Source organism: Biomphalaria glabrata, chromosome 6, assembly GCF_947242115.1.
Source record: "Biomphalaria glabrata chromosome 6, xgBioGlab47.1, whole genome shotgun sequence".
In the NCBI taxonomy this organism is placed as follows: Eukaryota; Metazoa; Mollusca; class Gastropoda; family Planorbidae; genus Biomphalaria; species Biomphalaria glabrata.
The window spans coordinates 30,762,027-30,782,974 of NC_074716.1; the positions used below are offsets into that span (position 1 = coordinate 30,762,027).

The window sequence follows — 20,948 nt, forward strand, 5'->3', positions numbered from 1 at the left end:
GCGCAAAACTATAAATATAGGTTAATATAAATAATAATAAGGCTTGTTTTCGAGTCCGAAGATTAGTGAGGAGCACATTATTTCATTTGTAGGCTAATTAATTTTAATAAGTAGGCCTATGTCATCTGTTCAGTTCGTCGCACTAGACCTGCTGTGTTACACATGAAGTGACACATGTGATACGTAGACCTATATAGGTCTTACATATTAATACGGTAGCCTACACATAAACACATCGATTAAAACGATAACTTAAACTCAGTCATAAGTGTGTGTGTGTAAGCCTATACTATTTTTTTTGTCTCCAGTTAGATCTAGAGTGTTGTGCCCTAGATAGATTCCCGGGTCCGTAAATTTAGAGTGGTGTAGTCTAGAAAGATTCCCGGATCTGCAGATCTATAGTTTTAATGGCCTATTCAAACTGTGTAGTTCTGGGAATGAATCAGATCAACAACACGAATGTAGATGTGTGTACGCAGCCTTGATTGTGTTGTATGTTCTGGCCACTGTGAAGCTTCGTCCACTGGTGACAGTCTTGATTTAGTTTCAGTTTCGTTTTCAGTATCTGTGAGTAAGTGTTTCATTTCTTTGAATAGGCAACGTAGTTTAATTATCATTGATTGTAGGCCTATATTACAGTCTAATTAGGTCAACTCATTATTTTTAGACGGTGCCAAGTTGTTGTTGTTGTTGTTGTTGACATTGTCATTGGATATATTTGATGGTTATAGCACTACCTTTAGTTTTGACTAACTATACAGATCTACATGTCTATGACCGACCTTTAACTCTATTAGTGTAGAAAACACATCACATACAGGGAAGTGTGCTATTTTATTCCGTTTGATAGTAATAGTATATAGCTCAAGTCGGGAATACCTCAAGTCGGCGAGGTCCTTAAATAACATCTTCCTTTTTTATTAATGAATAATAAAGCTCTCAATGTTCTGTTGGAGGAGCGGTGGCTGAGTGGTAAATCGCTTGTCTTTCGAACCGCGGGTCTCGGGTTCCAATTCTAGTGAAGACTAAACGTTTTAATTTCGGTATCTTTAGATGTCTCTGAGTCCAGCCAACTGTAATGGGTACCTGACATTAGTTGAGGAAACGTAAAGGCAGTTGGGTCGTTGTGCTGACCACGTGACGCCCTCGTTAACCGTGGGCCACAGAAACAGATGACCTTTATATCATCTGCACTATAGATCGTAAGGTCTGAAAGGGAAACTTGACAATATTCTGTTAATTCACACTCTTTGAAAGTAATTTACTATTTTATAACTTTGTGTTAGACTTCTGTGAAGAGTTTGATACAGGACCAGGTCGGAGCTTTTGTACCTAATTAATTGAGTTTTTAAAAATTAATTTTTCATGCATTTATTTACTATTATGGTATGTACAAATACTCCTTCTTCCCTAGTGCTATTAGGGCATGGAAAGGGTTGCCTGAGCTAGCCAGGAAAACCAGTGACTTGGCAGAATTTAAGTCATTGGTTAATATGCATGATTAAATGCATGACGCGTAGGACGTAATCATCTTCTTTTTTGAAGTAACGTCTGTATTATATAAGATAAGAAGATAAGATAAGATCTTCATGGCGTGGCTGAGTAAAGCGCTTTGCTTTCGCACCGAGGGGTCTCGCGTTGGAATCCCAGTGAAGACTAAGATTTTGAATTTCGGGAATTTTAGGGCGCCCCTGAGTTCACTCATCTCAAAAGGGTAACTGATATTAGTTCGGGAGAAGAAAAATTAGCACAGTTATTCAACGCACGAATCAATCCAAAAAAATAATCAATTAATGGTTATGTAGAAATAATAATATTAAAGGACATGGCGGTGAACAAAAAGTGCTCTCCCATCACTTAAAATATAAGCTTTGTTTTAAAAAAAAAGTTATTTTTTTTAGCGGCCCCCGAAAGGGGAAAAGACGCTAATAGTTTTGTGTGGAATGTCTGTCCGTCCGTCAATCCCGTTTAGATCTCGTAAACTATAAAAGATATTGAAAATCCGACATCATAATATATTAGATCTTTCAAAGTTCTGATGCAACGGCTACTTTTTTCTTTTCTGAAAGTGAAAAATTTAATTTTTAAAACAATTATGCAAGGATTTTTTTCATACAAATACACAATCATAATCATTATATGAAATCAGTTAGGCCAGGTTCACATTTAATTTCACCTTCACTTTCATCTATCCCTTGGTCTGCTGGACCGTTGGGGCACCACACAAGATGTGTCAACTTTCTTTCTCAATTCTTCTCTGTCATTTGTCTTTGATAGAATTTCATTCTGATACTCATTCTAAAAATACTGAAACCTGCCTTCTTACCTGGACCACTTCGGAGGCCGATTTTGAGTTTGTGTTTCCACACAAACTGTTTTTTTTATATTTCGCTTGTTTAAATTTGTTATTAACCCTTATACCCCCACGTTCTTCTTTCACCATGTGCACGTTTCAAGTTGCTTCTTAATAAATGGTAATGGGTTAACATTATTCTAATTATCCTAGCATCAAATTGAGCTACGTTACAATGTTAAAACATATATACCTAAAATTATGACAAATGGACATTTAAGAGCTCAATAATATAGACTCCGATCTCTACTTGAACAACAATAAAATCCCCGGAAGAGATGAATTATACATATAGGAAACAATGCTGGGTCAAAGTAGTGTCAGTGGAGTATCGAGAGGATTGCGGATGGGTCAGCTGCTTCGGGCGTCGGAACCTAGGAGGCTTCAAAATGAGTATTAACACGCTACGTAGAAAATCAAATATTTCTGTAGCTATTTTCCATAACTTTGTTTACACATTAAGTTAATGCTTTCTGTCGACTGGTACACTATTTGGAGATCGGGTGGGGGGCGCTGGCACCTTCGATACGCCTCAGAATGTTTTATGTCTCGTACTTATATCCAAACAGTCATTACACATTACAGTAGAAAATCTTTCTTTCAATCAAGTGTTATTCGATCAGTGATTGAATCGATGGAAACAGTAGAAACAGTAAATAAATCAATCAACTAATGCAGTAATAACCATTACATGGGTCATGACTTGATTATGTCTTTAGAATGAAGACATTTTATTGGCCGATTGGCATGACTGCTCGGCGATGGACACCTCAGGGGTGAAAGAAAAAGTGGAAGTCTGACAGGTCCGTTGAGGGGAGGGACTGGAGGCTTTAAAATTTTAGATGGAGATGAAATGACATTTGTTAAAGGGGGTGAGCAAGTGAGCGGTGATAGACGATGAGAAATACTGATCCGCTTACACAAATTAAGTTGTAAGATAAAAATATAGGCTAATCCATTCTGTTTTTGTATATGATGTATTTAATTTGGATTCATTTTAACATCTATTTTTCTTTAAACAGAGTTCATAAAAATTCTACAAACCGTTTATTTCTGTATTTGCTTTGCCCACCATGGCGTCCTATAATGGTAGAGGACCTGACGATGACTCTATGGAATTAAGCAATGAGGAGATCGACGAATGGATCAGGAAACATTTTGAATTTATAAAACATAATCTACGAGTCTACGACTTGATTACAGGTTCACACATCTTTGATCCAATCATACCAAGTAAGTCTTAGAAGACTAGGAGGGTTGAATGTTATTCTTTCATTCATGTAAAGTAAAGTTCCCCTTTCAGACCTTGTGGTCTATTATACACTAGCGGATCCAGAACTTTGGAGTGGGGGGGGGCGATTTTTTCCCAAACCCTAACCCTATCGCCCAATAAACCCTAACCATATGCATAAACGTGCGTACAGCATATATATATATATATATTATAAGAATAAAAAAAAGCAGTATCTCTCAACCCTCGGCGAAAAAAAAGCAACAAAAAAAAAATGTTGAGGCCTTTCTCTTGCAAGCTGGGGGTGCGCCACAAGCTTCACCAGTGGGGTTCGGGGCGAACCCCCGACGCCAAAAGCGTTTTCTTGCATTTTTTTCAATGGAGAAACGCATTCTCCTGACATCTACAGCTCATTATTCATTGGTGGGGTTCGTCCCGACGCTAAAAGCATTTTCTTGCATTCTTCACTGCAGAAACGCATTCTCCTGACATCTACAGCTCATTATCCATTGGTGGGGTTCGCCCCGACGCCAAAAGCATTTTTTTGCATTCTTCACTGCAGAAATGCATTCTCCTGACATCTACACCTCACTATTCATTAGTGAGCTTCGGGGCGAAGCCCCGACCCCAAAAGCGTTTTCTTGCATTCTTCCCTGAAGAAACGTATTCTCCTGAACTATAAAGCTCATTATTCATCCTATTAAAAAAGGACCTTTTGAATAATGTTGTACTTGAAAAATATTCTAATATAAATGTATAGGCCCTTAATGCATTGCAAATGCAACCGACATCCCACATATTTAGATTAAGGCTTTGAGGATCGCCGCAGAAAAAAAAATTGTTCGATAAATAATATTCAATAAAATTCAAGTATAAATTGTGAGTTAAAGTCCCAAATTTATTTAACTAGAAAAATATCAGATTGAGTAAAGGTAGGAAAAGGCGACTAGCAAATATTGTTTGGGTTTAGAACTCATCTTAATCGTGACTCTCATACTGAAAAATTTCGTTTGAATTCTAACTTTTCCAAAGCAAAATCTTTCTTTAAAAATTATGATAAATTTATGTGAAATTAAATAAACTCTCTCTGGAAAGGGGAGGGGCGGTAGAATAAAAAAAATTATTCCTAGCACCTTTTTATAATTTCTGCTAATGATTGCATTTGGCATTATAGAATAGGGGTGAGGCAAATCGATATAAGAATCTAATTTATAGCATATATACATTATATAAGTGACAGATTTTTTTATATGTAATAACTGAAGTGAGCCAACTCAACGAGACATGACAAACACAAAGGGGCATCTGCCTTGAGTACAGCATCTCCATATTGGCTCTCTAGACTTGGGCGGAAATCGTTAGTCTCTTATGTCAACATCCGACTTGTCTGGTAACTGATAGTGCGCACCTTCTTTCTGCACTATCTTGGATGGCGGTGCGCATGGCAAAGTCATAACATTGCCCCCGTCTTAGCACTTTTCGTCCCGAAAAGAAACACTGCAGCTGAGGTTTGACAGTTCAGGTGGAGGTCGATCAGTGGGAGCCACAGGCGACAGGGAGCGTGTTCCCCACGAGGCCATCCGCATTGTGTTCTTCCAGTGCCGCTTTCTCTTTCTCCAGTTGACCAGGCTGTTATTGCGATAATGACGTGGCCGTTTGCCACACAAAGAGATAGGGTCGAGCACTGTTTTCTTCAGCACAGCCGTTGATCGGACACGCTGTCTCAGCAGACCTTCACGACAGACGCCTCTCAAGAGAGCTGCAGGTTCGCTTGCAGCCACGTTGCAAGCAAAGTCCAAGTCCTCAGACAACAGTCTTACGTCCAGAAGATAGGTCTCTTTAGGTTCAAGTGGAAAATGTCTTCCTCTTGACAGCTCAGATTTAGAGTGGTCCGATTGACATTCATCTATGCCAATGTCGATGATGATGGTAGAAGTACATATGCCCTGTTGGTGGTTTTCTTGGCATCTAAATTCTATGTGTGATGCGCCGCACGTACAGTTCATGCTAAGCTTCTGAATGCAGTTGTCAAGCTTCGAATTTCCCTCGTGAGCACCGACAGATAGGCAGAGGTCTTTAAGGTCCATAGCAACAGGCTTGAACGCAGACCCAACCTTGTCTTGGTCCGTCAGGCTCATTGTGGTACTGGTAACAGGTACAACAGGAACATCCGCTTCAGGCACGTAACAGACTTCAGTTAAGGTACTGGTAACAGGTACAACAGGAACAAACGCTTCAGGCACATAACAGACTTCAGTTAAGGTACTGGTAACAGGTACAACAGGAACAAACGCTTCAGGCACGTAACAGTCTTCAGTTTCTTCATTTGTCTCTTTCCGTTCGACTCGGTACATCTCGTTGAGATCATCACAGCAATCGTTGTCACGTTTCTCGTCTTGAAAGTCACAACCACAAGACTTGCCCACAACACAGACACAGACGGCGCTCCAATTCCCAGCGTCTCCGTCACCACTGTTTGTGCAGCCACAGTCTTGACAAGCAACTTCTTTACCAACGAGTCTACAGCCAACTGCTCCTTTACCAACGAGTCTACTCGAGACACATTAAGAAAACATTAAGAAACTAGAACAGACACAAAATAGAGCAGTGCGATTCATAACAAACGAATATTCACATTTGACTAGAGTAACACCTTTAGTAAAATCACTAAATTTAGAAAGCCTTCAGAACAGAAGGCTCAAAAGTAAAGTAGCAATCATACATAAAACACTGAACCATAATCTTCAAATACAAAAACAAAATTTAATAAAATACTCTGAAAGACACAAAGATAAAGGCACATTCTTCGTCCCATATGCTAGGACAAATTTGTACAAATACTCCTTCTTCCCTAGTGCTATTAGAGCATGGAATGGGTTGCCTGAGCCAGCCAGGAAAACCAGTGACTTGGCAGAATTTAAGTCATTGGTTAATATGCATGACTAAATGCATGACGCGTAGGACGTAATCATCTTCTTTTTTGAAGTAACGTCTGTATTATATAAGATAAGATAAGACACCATTTTATCTACCTTTTTCCCCATACTGTTAATTTGTTCACACATTGCATCAATACCTTCATTTATCTTGTCAATAAGCTCATGAATCTCCGATTTAATTTCAAATAAGTAGGTATCTGGATCTTCGTCTTCATCTATCAAGGCTTGCCGGAGACGAGCTGTAAGCACCTCCTTGGTACCACCAATTATCTCATATCGGTTACGAAGTTCCTTCCTAAGCTCTCTAACCGAGAGTTGGTCTAATTGTTTCAAAGCTGCCATTGTAAATCCTACCTCCTCTCGTTGAGTTGCCTATAATCCCACTTCTGACAACCAATTGTAATAACTGAAGTGAGGCAACTCAACGAGACAAAGACGTTTATTTACATAGAGACATGACAAACACAAAGGGGCATCTGCCTTGAGTACAACATCTCCATATTGGCTCTCTAGACTTGGGCGGAAATCGTTAGTCTCTTATGTCAACATCTGACTTATCTGGTCACTTATAGTGCGCACCTTCTTTCTGCACTATCTTGGATGGCGGTGCGCATGGCAAAGTCATAACAATATTGTAATTTTTTAGCTATAATAAAAAAAGAAAATGTATTGGTTTGTCTGATGGGGGAAAGGCGATTGCATGTATCGCCCCTTCCACCTGGTACAGCCCTTTTTTTATCTTATATTTATTAATCATAAAATTTGAGATTAGTGTGTGGTAGGACATAGTATACAATGGGTTCACATATCAATACGTAGTTTATATTATATAGATATTCAACTAATATTTGTTCGCAAACTATGATTTCTCCATAAAAATAGGACCCCCCCCCCCCCTCAGAGGGCTAGAGCGTGTGGGGGGGGGGGGGTACATGCAAGGGCAATAGAGGTATTCGCCCCTTCCCCCCCCCCCCCTCAATCGACGAACAGGGGAACGACATAATATAAAGATCTGTTAAAATATCAATAACAAGTTTTAATCATATATATATATATATATATATATATATATATATATATATATATATATATATATATAAATTGATTCTGTTAGCAAGCCGTGATTTCTACAAATAAATTGGACTACCGCCTCCCCCCCTGGATCCACCAGTGGGTCTATAGGGCAGATGATGTAAAGACCATCTGTTTCTATAACCTACGGTTAACGAGGTTGTCGTGTGGCCAGCACAACGACCAACCACCTTTACTTTTCCCCAACTAATGCCAGGTACCCATTGGAGCTGCTTGGCCCAAAGATCCCGAAAATAAAAATCCCAGTCTTCACCATGATTCGAATCCGTGACCCCCGGCTCGAAGCTCAGCTACTGCCCCTCCTTTCATTGATGTGTTTCAACATTAAAAAGTTATTAGAATCTCAATTTTGGTCTATTTATAATCTCAATAGAAGCTTGTAATCCATTTAATTAATAAATTTCCATAGGCTTTCACTATAAGTGTAGTCCTTTGAAACAAAGACAAATTCACACACAGAATGATTAAGAAATTTCAATTATCTATCATGTCACTCAAAACCATTTGCTGGTTCCATTTAGTCTTCATCGTCTATGACTTCCTAAGGCCCCAGATGAAAAAATAACTAAAGCTAAAATTTGTTAAATATTGTATCTCAGTTCATTGTATTACATCAGGGCCGGATTAAAGGCAGGATAGGGGGGCTAAAGCCCTGGGACCTCCACAAAAGAGATTTTAAAAGTCTCAAAATTTAGACGATTTATGAACTCAAGTTTTTTCCCGCAATGTTGTTTCGGATTTACGGCAGTGGGTCATCCATGGTCTTACTCTCCACAAACTCAAAAATATAAAAATAATAAATAAAATAAACATTTTTTTTGTACTAAAATTGCATATTAAATAATTGCAACTTTTATTTTTAAATACTAACATTAGGTAAAATGTAAAAGTTCTCCATTCTAAAATATGACTTGTTCATAAATATCAGTATGTTTAATGATAAGTGTCAAAAAATGATTTTATTTAGGCTTCAAAAAAGTGTAGGGGGCCTCCACAACAATTCTGCTACAGGGCCGCCACATCCATAAATCGGGCCCTGTTTTACATCATTCCAAAAAATCAATACTCTCTTTAAAAAATACCAGCATGTAAAAAGTTGGGCTCCTCTAGAAATGTTCCAATTATGTATTATATTAAAAAAAAAAAGACTTCAAGTATCACAAAATACAATTATCATTTCCCTAAAAAGTAAAGTACTTCTTTCAGACCTTGTCTTATAGCCAACGGCTACAACAGAACAAAACAAATCATTTACACAACGTAAAACAAGCGACACAGCATTCATGAGACTACAGACAAAACATCGTCCATTGATGAACTTGCAAAAAGTGTTTTTTTTTTTCGTTTTATTTCATTTTCAGACAATGTTTTACAGAAACTGAAGTTGAAAGAACCGGAATCGAGAATTAAACATGCTCACAAATTTCTGAAAGAGTATCTGAAATCAAAGTATGAAGGCAAAGGAAAAATCTTGAAAGACGCCTTACTAATGAGAGGTTGATACAGTTCTTCTAAGTTACCCCGATTTTCTTTTACAGCTTCATTAATATGTTTGAACTAGTCCAATATATGCTACTCTTTGTTTATACAACAGTAGGACGTAATTATCTTTTTTTGTGAAGTAACGTCTATAAGATAGGCAATCTTAACAATAGTTCAAACAAGATTAAAAGCATTTCGAGATGTATTAGCAGCTACCGTTGAAATTCTTATTTTCTTTGGTCTCATTCGAGCAGCCCACAATTTAGACTGCACACACTACTTCGGCGCCATCAGTTTTTGTACAAAAGAAAATTGCATTCTTGGACTGCCCGGCATACAAAAGTGCATCCTTCTGTATTGCATACACCACATTGCATCATTCTGTATTGCATACACCACATTGCATCATTCTGTATTGCATACACCACATTGCATCATTCTGTATTGCATACACCACATTGCATCATTCTGTATTGCATACACCACATTGCATCATTCTGTATTGCATACACCACATTGCATCATTCTGTATTGCATACACCACATTGCATCATTCTGTATTGCATACACCACATTGCATCATTCTGTATTGCATACACCACATTGCATCATTCTGTATTGCATACACCACATTGCATCATTCTGTATTGCATACACCACATTGCATCATTCTGTATTGCATACACCACATCTCTATCTGTATTCTTCAATGAAACACCCCGCCCCCACTCACCCCTCTCAGACCACGCTTGGTCTCTGGTTGACCGGCCCTAAATGTTACTATGTATTTTCTAATGGAGAGGCATCACCACCAACCCACACAGACACACACAAACTACACACTTGCTGGCCGCTGAATTCTAGAAGCGTTTAAAGATGATACTCTTCCGAATAGTTCGACCTACTTTTTAAAATCTCTTTTTTAAATTCTCATTATTTAAGTATAGTAAGTCAGTAGTGCCCCCCGTTGCCTATTTGTTTTAACGTCATCCAATGAAACGACCCCCCTCCCCCATCAACGTGACCGCTATTCGGCCTTAGAATTCTTGGATGTCTCACCTCCGGATAGTCGATCATAAAGTTGTTTTTTTTTAGCAGTTCAATACATCAAAGCAGGTAGTTGTATAGGCGAGGGGAAGAGCATTAATTAAAATACCAAAAAAACAACAACAACATATTAGACAATAAACAAAATGTTACAAAAGCGTAGATTACTGTACCCTACATTTAACGAAGGTATTCAATGACCTGCAAAAGAACTTCCATCGAGTATTAAAAATTACTATTTATCAACAATACTTTTTAAATAGGTCCTGACTCAGGAAACTCATTACCTTCCGATCACAGATTGATCTGGACGGCTCTTTTGTCGAATACTTCAGACATTGACCTGGCTGCACACTCCCATGACCAGAAATTAATTCAAGCTTTACAAGCAGAAATTACAGAATGTATTGAATGTGATGAAGGATGGTTGTCTCATTGTTTAGAGCGAGGGTTAATCACTAAAAAAGAATTTGAAGAGGTACGTTTTTTTTTTTATTAGCTTCAAAGTTAATGAGTTTCTTTTGATTTAAACTTTTAGAAGAAATATGTAAATATTATAAAACTTGAATGTAATATCTTTAGTGTTTATTCTATTATTATGTGCTATACGGGTTACGGGAGGATTGTATATGGTCTTTAATCTAGCATGTAATGTGATCTTTATCTTAAGTTTTCCATTCTATTTCACGTCTCGATTAATAAATCTAGCAACAATACAATACTGTGAAAACGGGTTTACCCGATTTGTTGAAAATGTTCTTTCTTTAATAGAGATAAAGTTAGCCATGATTTAAGGAACATTTATGCTAAGTTTTATCAAGATTGGTCAAACGGTTTTTGATTTCTATGTAGGACATACAAACATATACCTTACTTTCTTATTTATAATATTAGATTTGACAAACGTGACGTTCTACTATGGCGTCCTTGACATTTATGTTGATAAGCATGCTATACGAATAATGGCCAGCTCCTCTACCTCCAATGCCAATGCCACCTTTATCTGCGATAAATGTGGACTGGAATGTCTCTCCAATATAAGGCTCCATAGTCACATGAAAAAGTGTTCCACGAGATGCATCATGGTCGCTCTACGACTGAAGGAAAAGAGAACAACGCTGGCAGAAGAAAAACGCCAGAGAAGAAAAGCAAGGCAAACGACACTAGCTCCAGCTGGAATAACCTGCCCAGTGTGCGGCCGAACATTCCGGGCTAACATAGGTCTCACCAGCCACATGAGGAGGCATAAAACCCCACTGCAAAGCCCTCAGCCCCCTGGATGACAAAGTGGTCATCATCAAACCAAGATGGACGAACTATAATATATATAACGACTGAAGGAGGCCAAGTGATGGAATAAGGGTATAAAAACAGAAATTAAACTAGCTCAGCAATGTCAGTCCGAATTGTGTAACGTTGTAGATGACTCCATTTTTTAAAATTATCTTTTAAAACCAGATTCGATCTCTTCGGGATAGATCAGGAACACACAGGGGGAATGTGATGTTACTAGAATGTATTACTAGAACTTACCAGTTTCTCAAAACGTTTCTAGAGCTGCTGTGGGACAGAGGCCTTGAAGATTTAGTTCGAAAGATTGACAAAGTTACGTATGAAAGTAAGTACACATTGACTGCCATAAGAGCTAAAGTGTTGTGTTACAAGCCTGACTCTAAGTCTTGTTTAGCCTAATACTCAACATTGTCAAGCCTAATACTCAGCTTTATCTAGCCTAACACTCAGCATTGTCAAGCCTAATACTCAGCTTTATCTAGCCCAGTGGTTCCCAAACTTTTTTTGTCTCGTAGACCCCTTGCCATGTTTTTAAGTTTTCGGTAGACCCCCCAGCATTTTTTTGAAAATTCATTAACTTCAGATGTGCTTTTCTCACTGATTACTATGCGATATATATTTATTGATGACATTCAAAGCAAAATAAAGCAAAATAAAATTTAATATGCATTACAAGAAGTAACTAAACAACAACAACAAAAAAAAAAACGCCTATTGGTGGGCAGCTTTGATAATAAAATTGTGACAGGTGGGGAAATGTGACGTGTGTTTGGCTCGTTTAATGTCTAGGGGATGATTATTTTTAATGCTATCACACACCAACCTATCAGCATATGCATCGGAAGCAGACACGCAACGAGACAAAGCAATGAAAGATAGATACAAAAGTTAAAATAAAGAATATTTATTTACATAAATATACATATAAGGATAAAAGGGGGAGGGTTTGTATCTATCTCTAGTATATTCTATGTTTAATCATCACTCTTGCACCTAATAAGAGAGTATGTCACTTTGTCCTCTGACTTAGCTGGTTTTCCTGTTGATGTCGCAGCTGGCTGTGTCCTGGCTTGAGGTTCTGCAGCTGGAAGTGGCGCTCTAGCGGATAGAGGGCCGCCGGTGATATAGTTCTTGTGGAGTCTCAATCCCCAAAATCTAATATCTGTAGTGGGCACAGTAAGGCGGGTGGCCGGCTACCGTGGGCACAAGGTTACTGCGGGCAGAGCTGATCTGCCGCGGGCAGCGTAGTTGACAGGATATGTCCAGTGAGTTGCAGAGGGTTGGCGTAGCTATGACGTCTCGCACAGACCTGAGTCCATAGGGACGTCGCACCTAATAAGATGACAGGTGGGCTGTCGAATAGGCGGGCAATGCCGATAGCGCCAAGTAGTAGAGTTGAGTAGTGTGGTGTAGACACTGAACAGCAACAGCAAATAGGCAGATCTCAGTAGGAAAGTGTAGTGCTGAATAGCACTAAGCACAAATGCAGGTAAATAGATCGTAGATCCAATAAATAAATAGGCAAGTGCAACGCTGAATAGCACTAAGCACAACTGCAGGTAAATAGATCGTTGATCCAATAACTAAGCAATAGGCAGACACCTGAGGGAGGCTGCGGATAAATAAAGACAAGTTAGGACATGTCTCTCATGCATCTTATCGATGCCCTCGACTGAGGTGCATTCGTCAGATTGGTAAAATTGCTTTAGAGCACAAGGGGGAGGTGATGACAAATGGGATTTGGAAAATAGATGGATGATAGTAGCAATATCAAAATGTACATAAAAGGGTAAGTAATAATATAAAATGTACATAGAAGGGGAAATAATAATCTCAAATAAACAACACAGGTGGATAGAGAAAGAAGGGGGGGGGGAGAATGGGCGGTGGTCAGCGACCCAGATGGTTTGTTTACATATGACCGTGGGTCGAGAACAATGAAGCGTGCTTGAATGGAGAGGGTGTCCCTTCAAGCGGCGCAACTCTCCTTAGAGTAAAATGGGTAAAGGGGAGATAATTCAATACAGGGGAGATAACTCATATCTCCTTTCTAAGCGCAGTATTAGTGCGCTAGCAAAATTATCAAGGCGATCAACCGAGATAAAGGAAATAAAATAAGATGTACAAATATATACATGGTTGCATCAACGATCAATTGAGCAACGTAGCATTAATAGATTAATGCAATTCATAAATACATAGGGCATGTTTATGTTTTCTACTTACGCCAGTGAGAAATACACAATGCACTAATTAAATATAAATGAACTAGGCAAAATACACATGATAAAATCCAATGGAAATATACACAGAGTAATTAAGATGGAACTTGTGATTAAGTTCGGCTTACCACCAGGTATTCCTCTAGGAGGGAGAATAAATGATATAGTCCAGACTCGATCGACAGCGATAGAGGAGTGAAAGGGTCTGGCTTGATTTGAATCTACTTATATACCGGCCTGGAGAATGTGGGCGGACACAGGAAATGTCCTAGGCTAAGAATTATCTTAGGCGTGGGTGGATTTGACTCGAGGTGGGAGCCGCACCTTGGAATATCACGCGGTGTGTTGACCAGGGTAATCTCTTAGATCAAAGAGAGACGTGAGAGAAGGGGGGGGGGAGAGGGATTAGCTTGCATTCAAACCAAGGTGGTGTCAACCGCGATCGTCAGTCAGACATCCGGCGGATAAGACAAAGGACAAAGGAGTGTGATTATCTTTCCCCGATCAAGGGCAGATAAATGAAAGGACTGGCCTAGTTTTCTCCAAGGTGGTGGACTAAGTCTAGCCTGGTATAGAGGAAAAGGTGGGGCGGGTGGAGAATTTAGGGGTAGGATGGAGAAATAATTAAAATAAAATAAATAAATAATGAAAAATAATAATTAATGCGGTGATAAATTTGAGTGACTCTGACAGCGAGTTTTTGACTTGTCACAAAAATGTCAATCTTGGGCTTCAATTTAGTTCGGGTTAACATTCTATCTTCTCTATTAGATGATGTCTGACTGATTTAAATTTGGATAGTAAGAAAATTTATCACTGTCATTGTATGCTTCATTGATTTAATCCTCACATGAAACACTGAGATTATGCCTTCGTGTTGATCAAATTTAGGTTATCACATTGTAGCTGCAAGTTAACCTCATTCAATTAATGAAACACGTTTGTGAAATAGACTATGTCCGATTCCCGTTTAATTTCTGTGTTTTAAAATAGGATCTTAGCAACCAAGAACTCAGAGCAGAAAAAAATAGTGTCAAAGATAAGCCTTTCGATAACTATCATACTTCAGTGTGAAGGAGCAATTGATCAAAATTTCAGGCAAAAAGCAATTCTTTATGAATTTCTTGATTCATAACAAAAATATAATAATACCACTACATTATCAGGCAAGGTTAACTAGTCCAGCTTTTTAAAAAAGTAAATCGTAATAACACGATAACCATTCATTGTCCAAAACTCATTTCACCATTACACCTTTAAACTGTATTGTTGCTTAGAGGAATTTTTAATGATATCAGATATAGGATTGTGTAAAACAGATTGTAAAACCTCTTCAATGGTTCGCAAAGTCAATATTTTGCTTATAGTGTGCAGCTTTTTTAGAGTTTGATATAAGCCTAAGTAAATATATTGTAAGACGCTCACAAACCTATTCTTTTCTATGATGTTTAATCAACATTTTTCTACTGTGGCTTAATTCTGAATTTAAAAGTTTTCAAAAGTATTTCAAATCTTAATCTATTGTATTTCATACTGACTTTTCTCGATGTTCCAGCTTCGATGGTTTCATAGAGACATAGCTTCAAACTTTGTTACATAAAAATAAAGAACAAATGCAATAGTTGTTCAACAAAGAAAGAATGAAGTCAAATTTTTAATAACCAACAATTTACGGTCAACATTTTATTTTATAGACTCGGCCATGTAAATTATTACTTTCATGTAGACACAATTAAGGTATTTAAAATAATACGTTAAAATTTTTTAATAAAAAAAAATCATTCCACTAACAGGGTTGAAATTCAAAGGATTAACTAAGGTACAAATCATGTGTGAACGAGTCAATTTCATTAATGGTCATGCTTCAATGAGATCCGCCTTCGTAGACCCCCATTAACAGGCCATAGACCCCCAATTTATTTTTTCACTTCCGTAGACCCCTTGGAAGTCCTCGTAGACCCCTGGGGGTCTATATAGACCATTTTGGGAATCACTGATCTAGCCTAACACTCAGCATTGTCAAGCCTAATACTCAGCTTTATCTAGCCTAACACTCAGCATTGTCAAGCCTAATACTCAGCTTTATCTAGCCTAACACTCAGCATTGTCAAGCCTAATACTCAGCTTTATCTAGCCTAACACTCAGCATTGTCAAGCCTAATACTCAGCTTTATCTAGCCTAACACTTAGCATTGTCAAGCCTAATACTCAGGCTTCTATAGCTTAACATTCAGCCTTGTCAGCTTGGTTTCCGTGAGCTTCCTCAGCGAAGTCATAAGCCTAGCCACATCGCCAAGCTATATTTCCGGTATGTAAAACTAAAAAAATGCCCTTAGATATCTACAGTGCATTATCCTGCTACTTTTCTATTAAAAGATTGTAGGCGAAAACTAAATGTTCTATTTCATGTACTTTATTAATGGAGCCCAGCGATTGGTAGAAAATGGTAACTATAGATTGGTTGCGCTCATGAAATTTAGTAATTGTAGCTTTGCTTTTTTTCTTTTGTTAAAAGGAGGGAGGGTTAACCTCAAAAGCCGTCTTGGCTACTCTAATATAATTTGATGATTATAGTTTGCTTTAGTTTAATATTGAAGAGGGGTTTTTAAACTTAAAACTTTCTGGAAAAGGTTTTAAACTCAAATTCACTGGAGGGGGGGTTTAAACTTAAAACCCTCTGGAAAAAAAAAAGGGGGGGGGGGGGGGCAATTCTATACATTTCTTGGCTACGCTCAATGGTTTTGGTGACTTTTGTCTGCTTTAGTTCTATAATGAAGAGGGAGGTTTTTTAATATAAAACCTCTGGAGGGGGTTCTAAACTTTACCCTCTTCCCAATGGTTACGATTATGGAATTTGGTGACTGTCGTTTGCTTTTTTTTTGTTTTGTTTTATTGAAGAGAGGTGTTTCAACTCCAAACCCCCCTAAAGGGGATTTTTAAAAATCGAAACCCCCCTTGGAAGCACTGTGTAAGTGATGGATTAACATTAAAACCTCGCCTACAATAAACAAAACAAAGCAAAAAAAAAATGTCCCTAAATTCCCCCCTTCCTCTCTTCGGGGATGATTTCATTTCGGAGGGAGGGGGTTTCAAACCTAACCACCCCCTTCCCACATGGCTAGGCCCAGATGATGTAAAGGTCATCTGTTTCTTTTGGCCCACGGTTAACGAAGGTGTCATGTGGCCAGCACAACATCCAACCGCCTTTCCTTTTCCCCAGCTTATGTCAGGTACCCATTAGAGTTGGGTGGACCCAGAGGCGCCTTAATGATCCGGGAGTTTGCCTAGGAATTATGGGGTAGGATTTGGCGGTCTTTTAGCGCCACTTGTAGAGATAATTTGATAGACATAGGTTGTAGACTAAAAAGGTTGGGAGATGAAACTCAAGTAGACAAGTCGCATATATAGAATTAATATTTTTTTGAATCTATTTGTAAGTGAGCTTGATGCAGTTTTATTTGTACATTTTCTATATTGAGAGTGATTCCTTGTTCCTAAATTTTTATTGAAGTTTTGTATTTCGAATTGAAGAATCTTCATTGCTTGAATCTCTAAAGATATTTAGATCTATTATCAATATCTACATAGGAATCCCAGGCACGTCACAGAGAGAATAAGGACAGTGGTAGATTTGGCACCTTAAAGCACTTGTGACACTTAATTGCCTACATTGTTCTACACTTACTTACTTAGTGGAAAGTCCTTGAAAAAAAAAGGGTCTTTTAGATATGAGAGATAGGCTCTACGTAAACCTTAATGTCGGAAGGGCTTCGGTCACTGGCGGATCCAGGGGGAAGGCAGTAGGGGCGATCGCCCACCCCCTCGGCCGACACCCCCCCTCTAGTATGTTGGCCGATTTGGTGGGATGGGGAGGTGGCGATGGCATCAAAACCGCCCCCCTAAACTTTCTAGTGGGGGGGGCGGTCCAATTTATTTGTAGAAATCACAGCTTGTCAAAGGAATCAATTAAATATCTATATAATTAAAACTTGTTATTGATATTTAAACCGATCTTTATATTTTGTCGTTCCCCTGTTAGCCGATTGGGTGGGGGGTGGGGGGGGGGGGCCAATACATCTGCAGCCCTTCCAACCTAAACCCTTTGAGTGTGTGTGTGTGTGTGTGGGGGGTCCTACTTTTAATTAGAAATCATAGTTTGTGAACAAAATTAGTTGAATTACAATATAATTTTTATATTATGTTGCTACACTTCTGGTATCTTAGCCGATTCGATGAGGTGGAGGACGGGGGGGGGCGATTGCTTCTGCTGCCCTCCCCTGTAGCCCTCTTAATGGAGGTGGGGCGGTCCTATTTTTATGGAGAAATCATAGTTTTTGAACAAAATTAGATTTATATTTATTAATGTAAGCTATATATTGATGTTTTAATCCATTTGTATATAATGTCGGACACACGATCTGATCTCAAATTTTATCACAAGTACATATAAAATGAAAAGGGTTGTACCAGGTGGGAGGGGCGATACATGCGATCGCCTTCCGCCCATCGGACAAACCAATCCTTTTTTCTTTTTGTATTTTAGTTAAGAAATTACAAAATAAAAAAAAAGTGTCACTAATATAATTTATATATGCTATAAATTGAATTCTTTTATCGAGTCGCCCCACCCCCAATTCTTTAATGAATGCAATCATTAGCAGAAATTATAAAAAGGTCGAGGATTAATTGTTTTCACTCTACCGCCCTCTCCCCTTTCCAGATGAAAAGATGACGTTTTAAAACAGAAAAGTCAAATATGGCGACAAAGTTTATGTCATTGTATACGAATTTATCTTAGTTATTTTAAGAAAGACTTTGTTTTGGAAAATTTAGAATTCATACGAAATTTCTCATTATAAGAGTAACAAATGAGATGAGTTCTGAACCCAAATATTATTTTACTAGTTATCTTTTTCCAACCTTTACTCATACTGATATTTTTCTGTTGTAAAAAAAAAATTTGGGACAATAACTCACAACTTATTCTAAAATGTATTTGGAGCTTTGAATTACAGTTCTGTAACAAACCAAATTACAAACATGCTTATTGAACAAAATGTATCAGTTACAAATGACCTTTTTTAAAAAAATATATTATTTTTCGAATTTTTTTTTTTTTTTGGCGGCGTTCCTCAAAGTCTTAATCTAAATCTGTGAAGTATCTTATCTTTTCAAGAACAAATCGGTTGTATTTGCGATTTAGTAAGAGCCTGTAAAATCATATTAGAATATTTTTCAAGTAAAACATTATTCAAAAGGTCCTATCTTAATAGGATGAATAATGAGCTGTAGATGTCAGGAAAATGCGGTGAAGAATGCAAGAAAACGATTTTGTCGTCGGGGCTTCGAACCCCACTGGGGGAGCTTACAGCGCTCCCCCAGACCCCCTAGCAATCTAGGGAGAGGCCTCAACATTTTTTTTTTTCAAATAATTTTTTTTCGTCTGTGATCCTCAAAGCCTTAATCGAAATAATATGTGAGGTATCTTATTTTTTCATGGAACAAATCGATTGTATTTGCAATGTAGTAAGGGCCTATAAATTAATATTAGAATATTTTGAAGTAAAACATTATTCAAAAGATCCTTTTTTATTTAATAGGATAAATAATGAGCTACGGATGTCATTTGAATGCGGTTCTGCAGTGAAGAAAGCAAAAAAATGATTTTGGCGTCGGTGCTTCGCCCCGATCCCCACTGGGGTAGCTTACAGCGCTTCCCCAGACCCCCCTAGCTGTCAAGAGAAAGACCTTAACATAACTTTTTTTGTCTGCTTTTTTCACCGAAGGTTGAGAAACACTGCTTTTTTTTAAACATTCTAATATATACATATATACTGTAAGCGCGTTTATGCTTAGGGTTAGGGTTTACTGGGCGTTAGGGTTAGGGTTTGAAAAAAAATCGCCTTCCCCACTCCGAAGTTCTGGATCCGCTAGTGGCTTCGGTCATGTCCAGCTATATTTCATCGTATTTGTTGACTGAACGACATTTAGCGTTAATATATATCCGTCTTTGTTTTACCTTGGGGGTGTTTGGTGGTTGAGTAGTCAACCGATTTGCTTCCGAACCCGTAGATCTGGGTTCAAATCTATGTAGATACTGGGATTTTGACTTTCGGAAATGTTTGGGGGCGCCTGAGATCACCCAACTCTAATGGGTAGCTGACTTTAGTTGGGGAAAGTAACGACACGCTGCTCGTTAACCGATGGCCAAAGACACATATTTTAACTGCCCTATAGATCGCAAAGTCTGAAAGGGGAACATTACTTTTTTACTTTATTTGCGTTTATCTTGCTACTTAAAGTTCATGTTTTTATTATTTCTACTCAAATTTGTTTTCTAGAATTTCTAGCCCGTGAAACAGATGGTGGTAGTGACGATAGACCAATGAGACATGATACAGGTAAGTGAAAATCACACTTCACCAAGTTTCTAACAAAAATAATACATAAAATTAAATATATATATATATATATATATATATATATATATATATATATATATATATATATATATATATATATATATTATGATAACAGTCTTACAATCCTGAAACACTATTAGCGAATTCCAACTAGATTTCGAGCATATAATTTAATACTTTCGATTTTAATTAAGAGATAATTTAGACTTAGAAATTTAATAATAATAATTAATAATGACCTAAAAAAATAGAAAGACAATTCCTTTTCTATACAGCTGACTAGCCTTTGTAAGAGCGATTATTTTGCTTTTAATAACCAAAAACTTGATTTAGCTCTTTTGACTCCCTGTGGAGCATTGGACCGTAAAAGCACTTTGCCAAACTAATGAAAGATAGATTTTTTTAAAAAAAGGAACATTTCATGGTTAAGGGAAGGTATGAATGTACTGAGAGTTGAACATTTCTACTGATAGGCTTATAGATCCAGATTTAGAAAGAAGACGGTACACCAAATGTTCCTGAACGTGAATTGATTAAACTTTTTAAAGAAGACAGCGTGAACACCTGCTATGTCTGATAGTCTACACCAAATGTACTTTTAGAAGATAATATTGAAAAGAAAGATAGATATTTATATAGATAATTGAGTCGACAGACAGACAGACAAACAGAAAAACAGACAGACAGAATGTAATTTGTTAAATCTATACCTTATTCTCACCTGTATTGTTTTCTTGTTAAGTGCACATGTCTGGACCAGTAGAGGGCGATGACTATGCGGGTCAGGATAATCCTAATGCAGGTGAGAAGATAATTATCGATATCTGTTTAAATTAACATCTAGACGTCGCGTTTGTATGAGTATAT

At 37.8% G+C, this 20,948-nt stretch overlaps 1 protein-coding gene across 8 annotated transcripts in view; it reads left to right on the top strand.

The window, feature by feature from the left end:
* The first annotated feature begins 221 nt into the window (after positions 1-221).
* The window catches only part of LOC106069490 (uncharacterized), a 76,069-nt gene continuing 55,342 nt past the window's right edge, over positions 222-20,948 (top strand). For 2 of the 8 annotated variants that reach the window (XM_056031774.1, XM_056031780.1), the window contains exons 1-7: positions 222-571; positions 3,376-3,586; positions 8,977-9,111; positions 10,408-10,622; positions 11,603-11,762; positions 20,001-20,060; positions 20,824-20,883. In XM_056031774.1, coding sequence (XP_055887749.1) covers positions 3,427-3,586; positions 8,977-9,111; positions 10,408-10,622; positions 11,603-11,762; positions 20,001-20,060; positions 20,824-20,883 — 790 coding nt within the window. In that variant the 5' untranslated portion in view covers positions 222-571; positions 3,376-3,426. The other 6 variants (XM_056031775.1, XM_056031777.1, XM_056031776.1 and 3 more) reach the window with 6 other exon arrangements.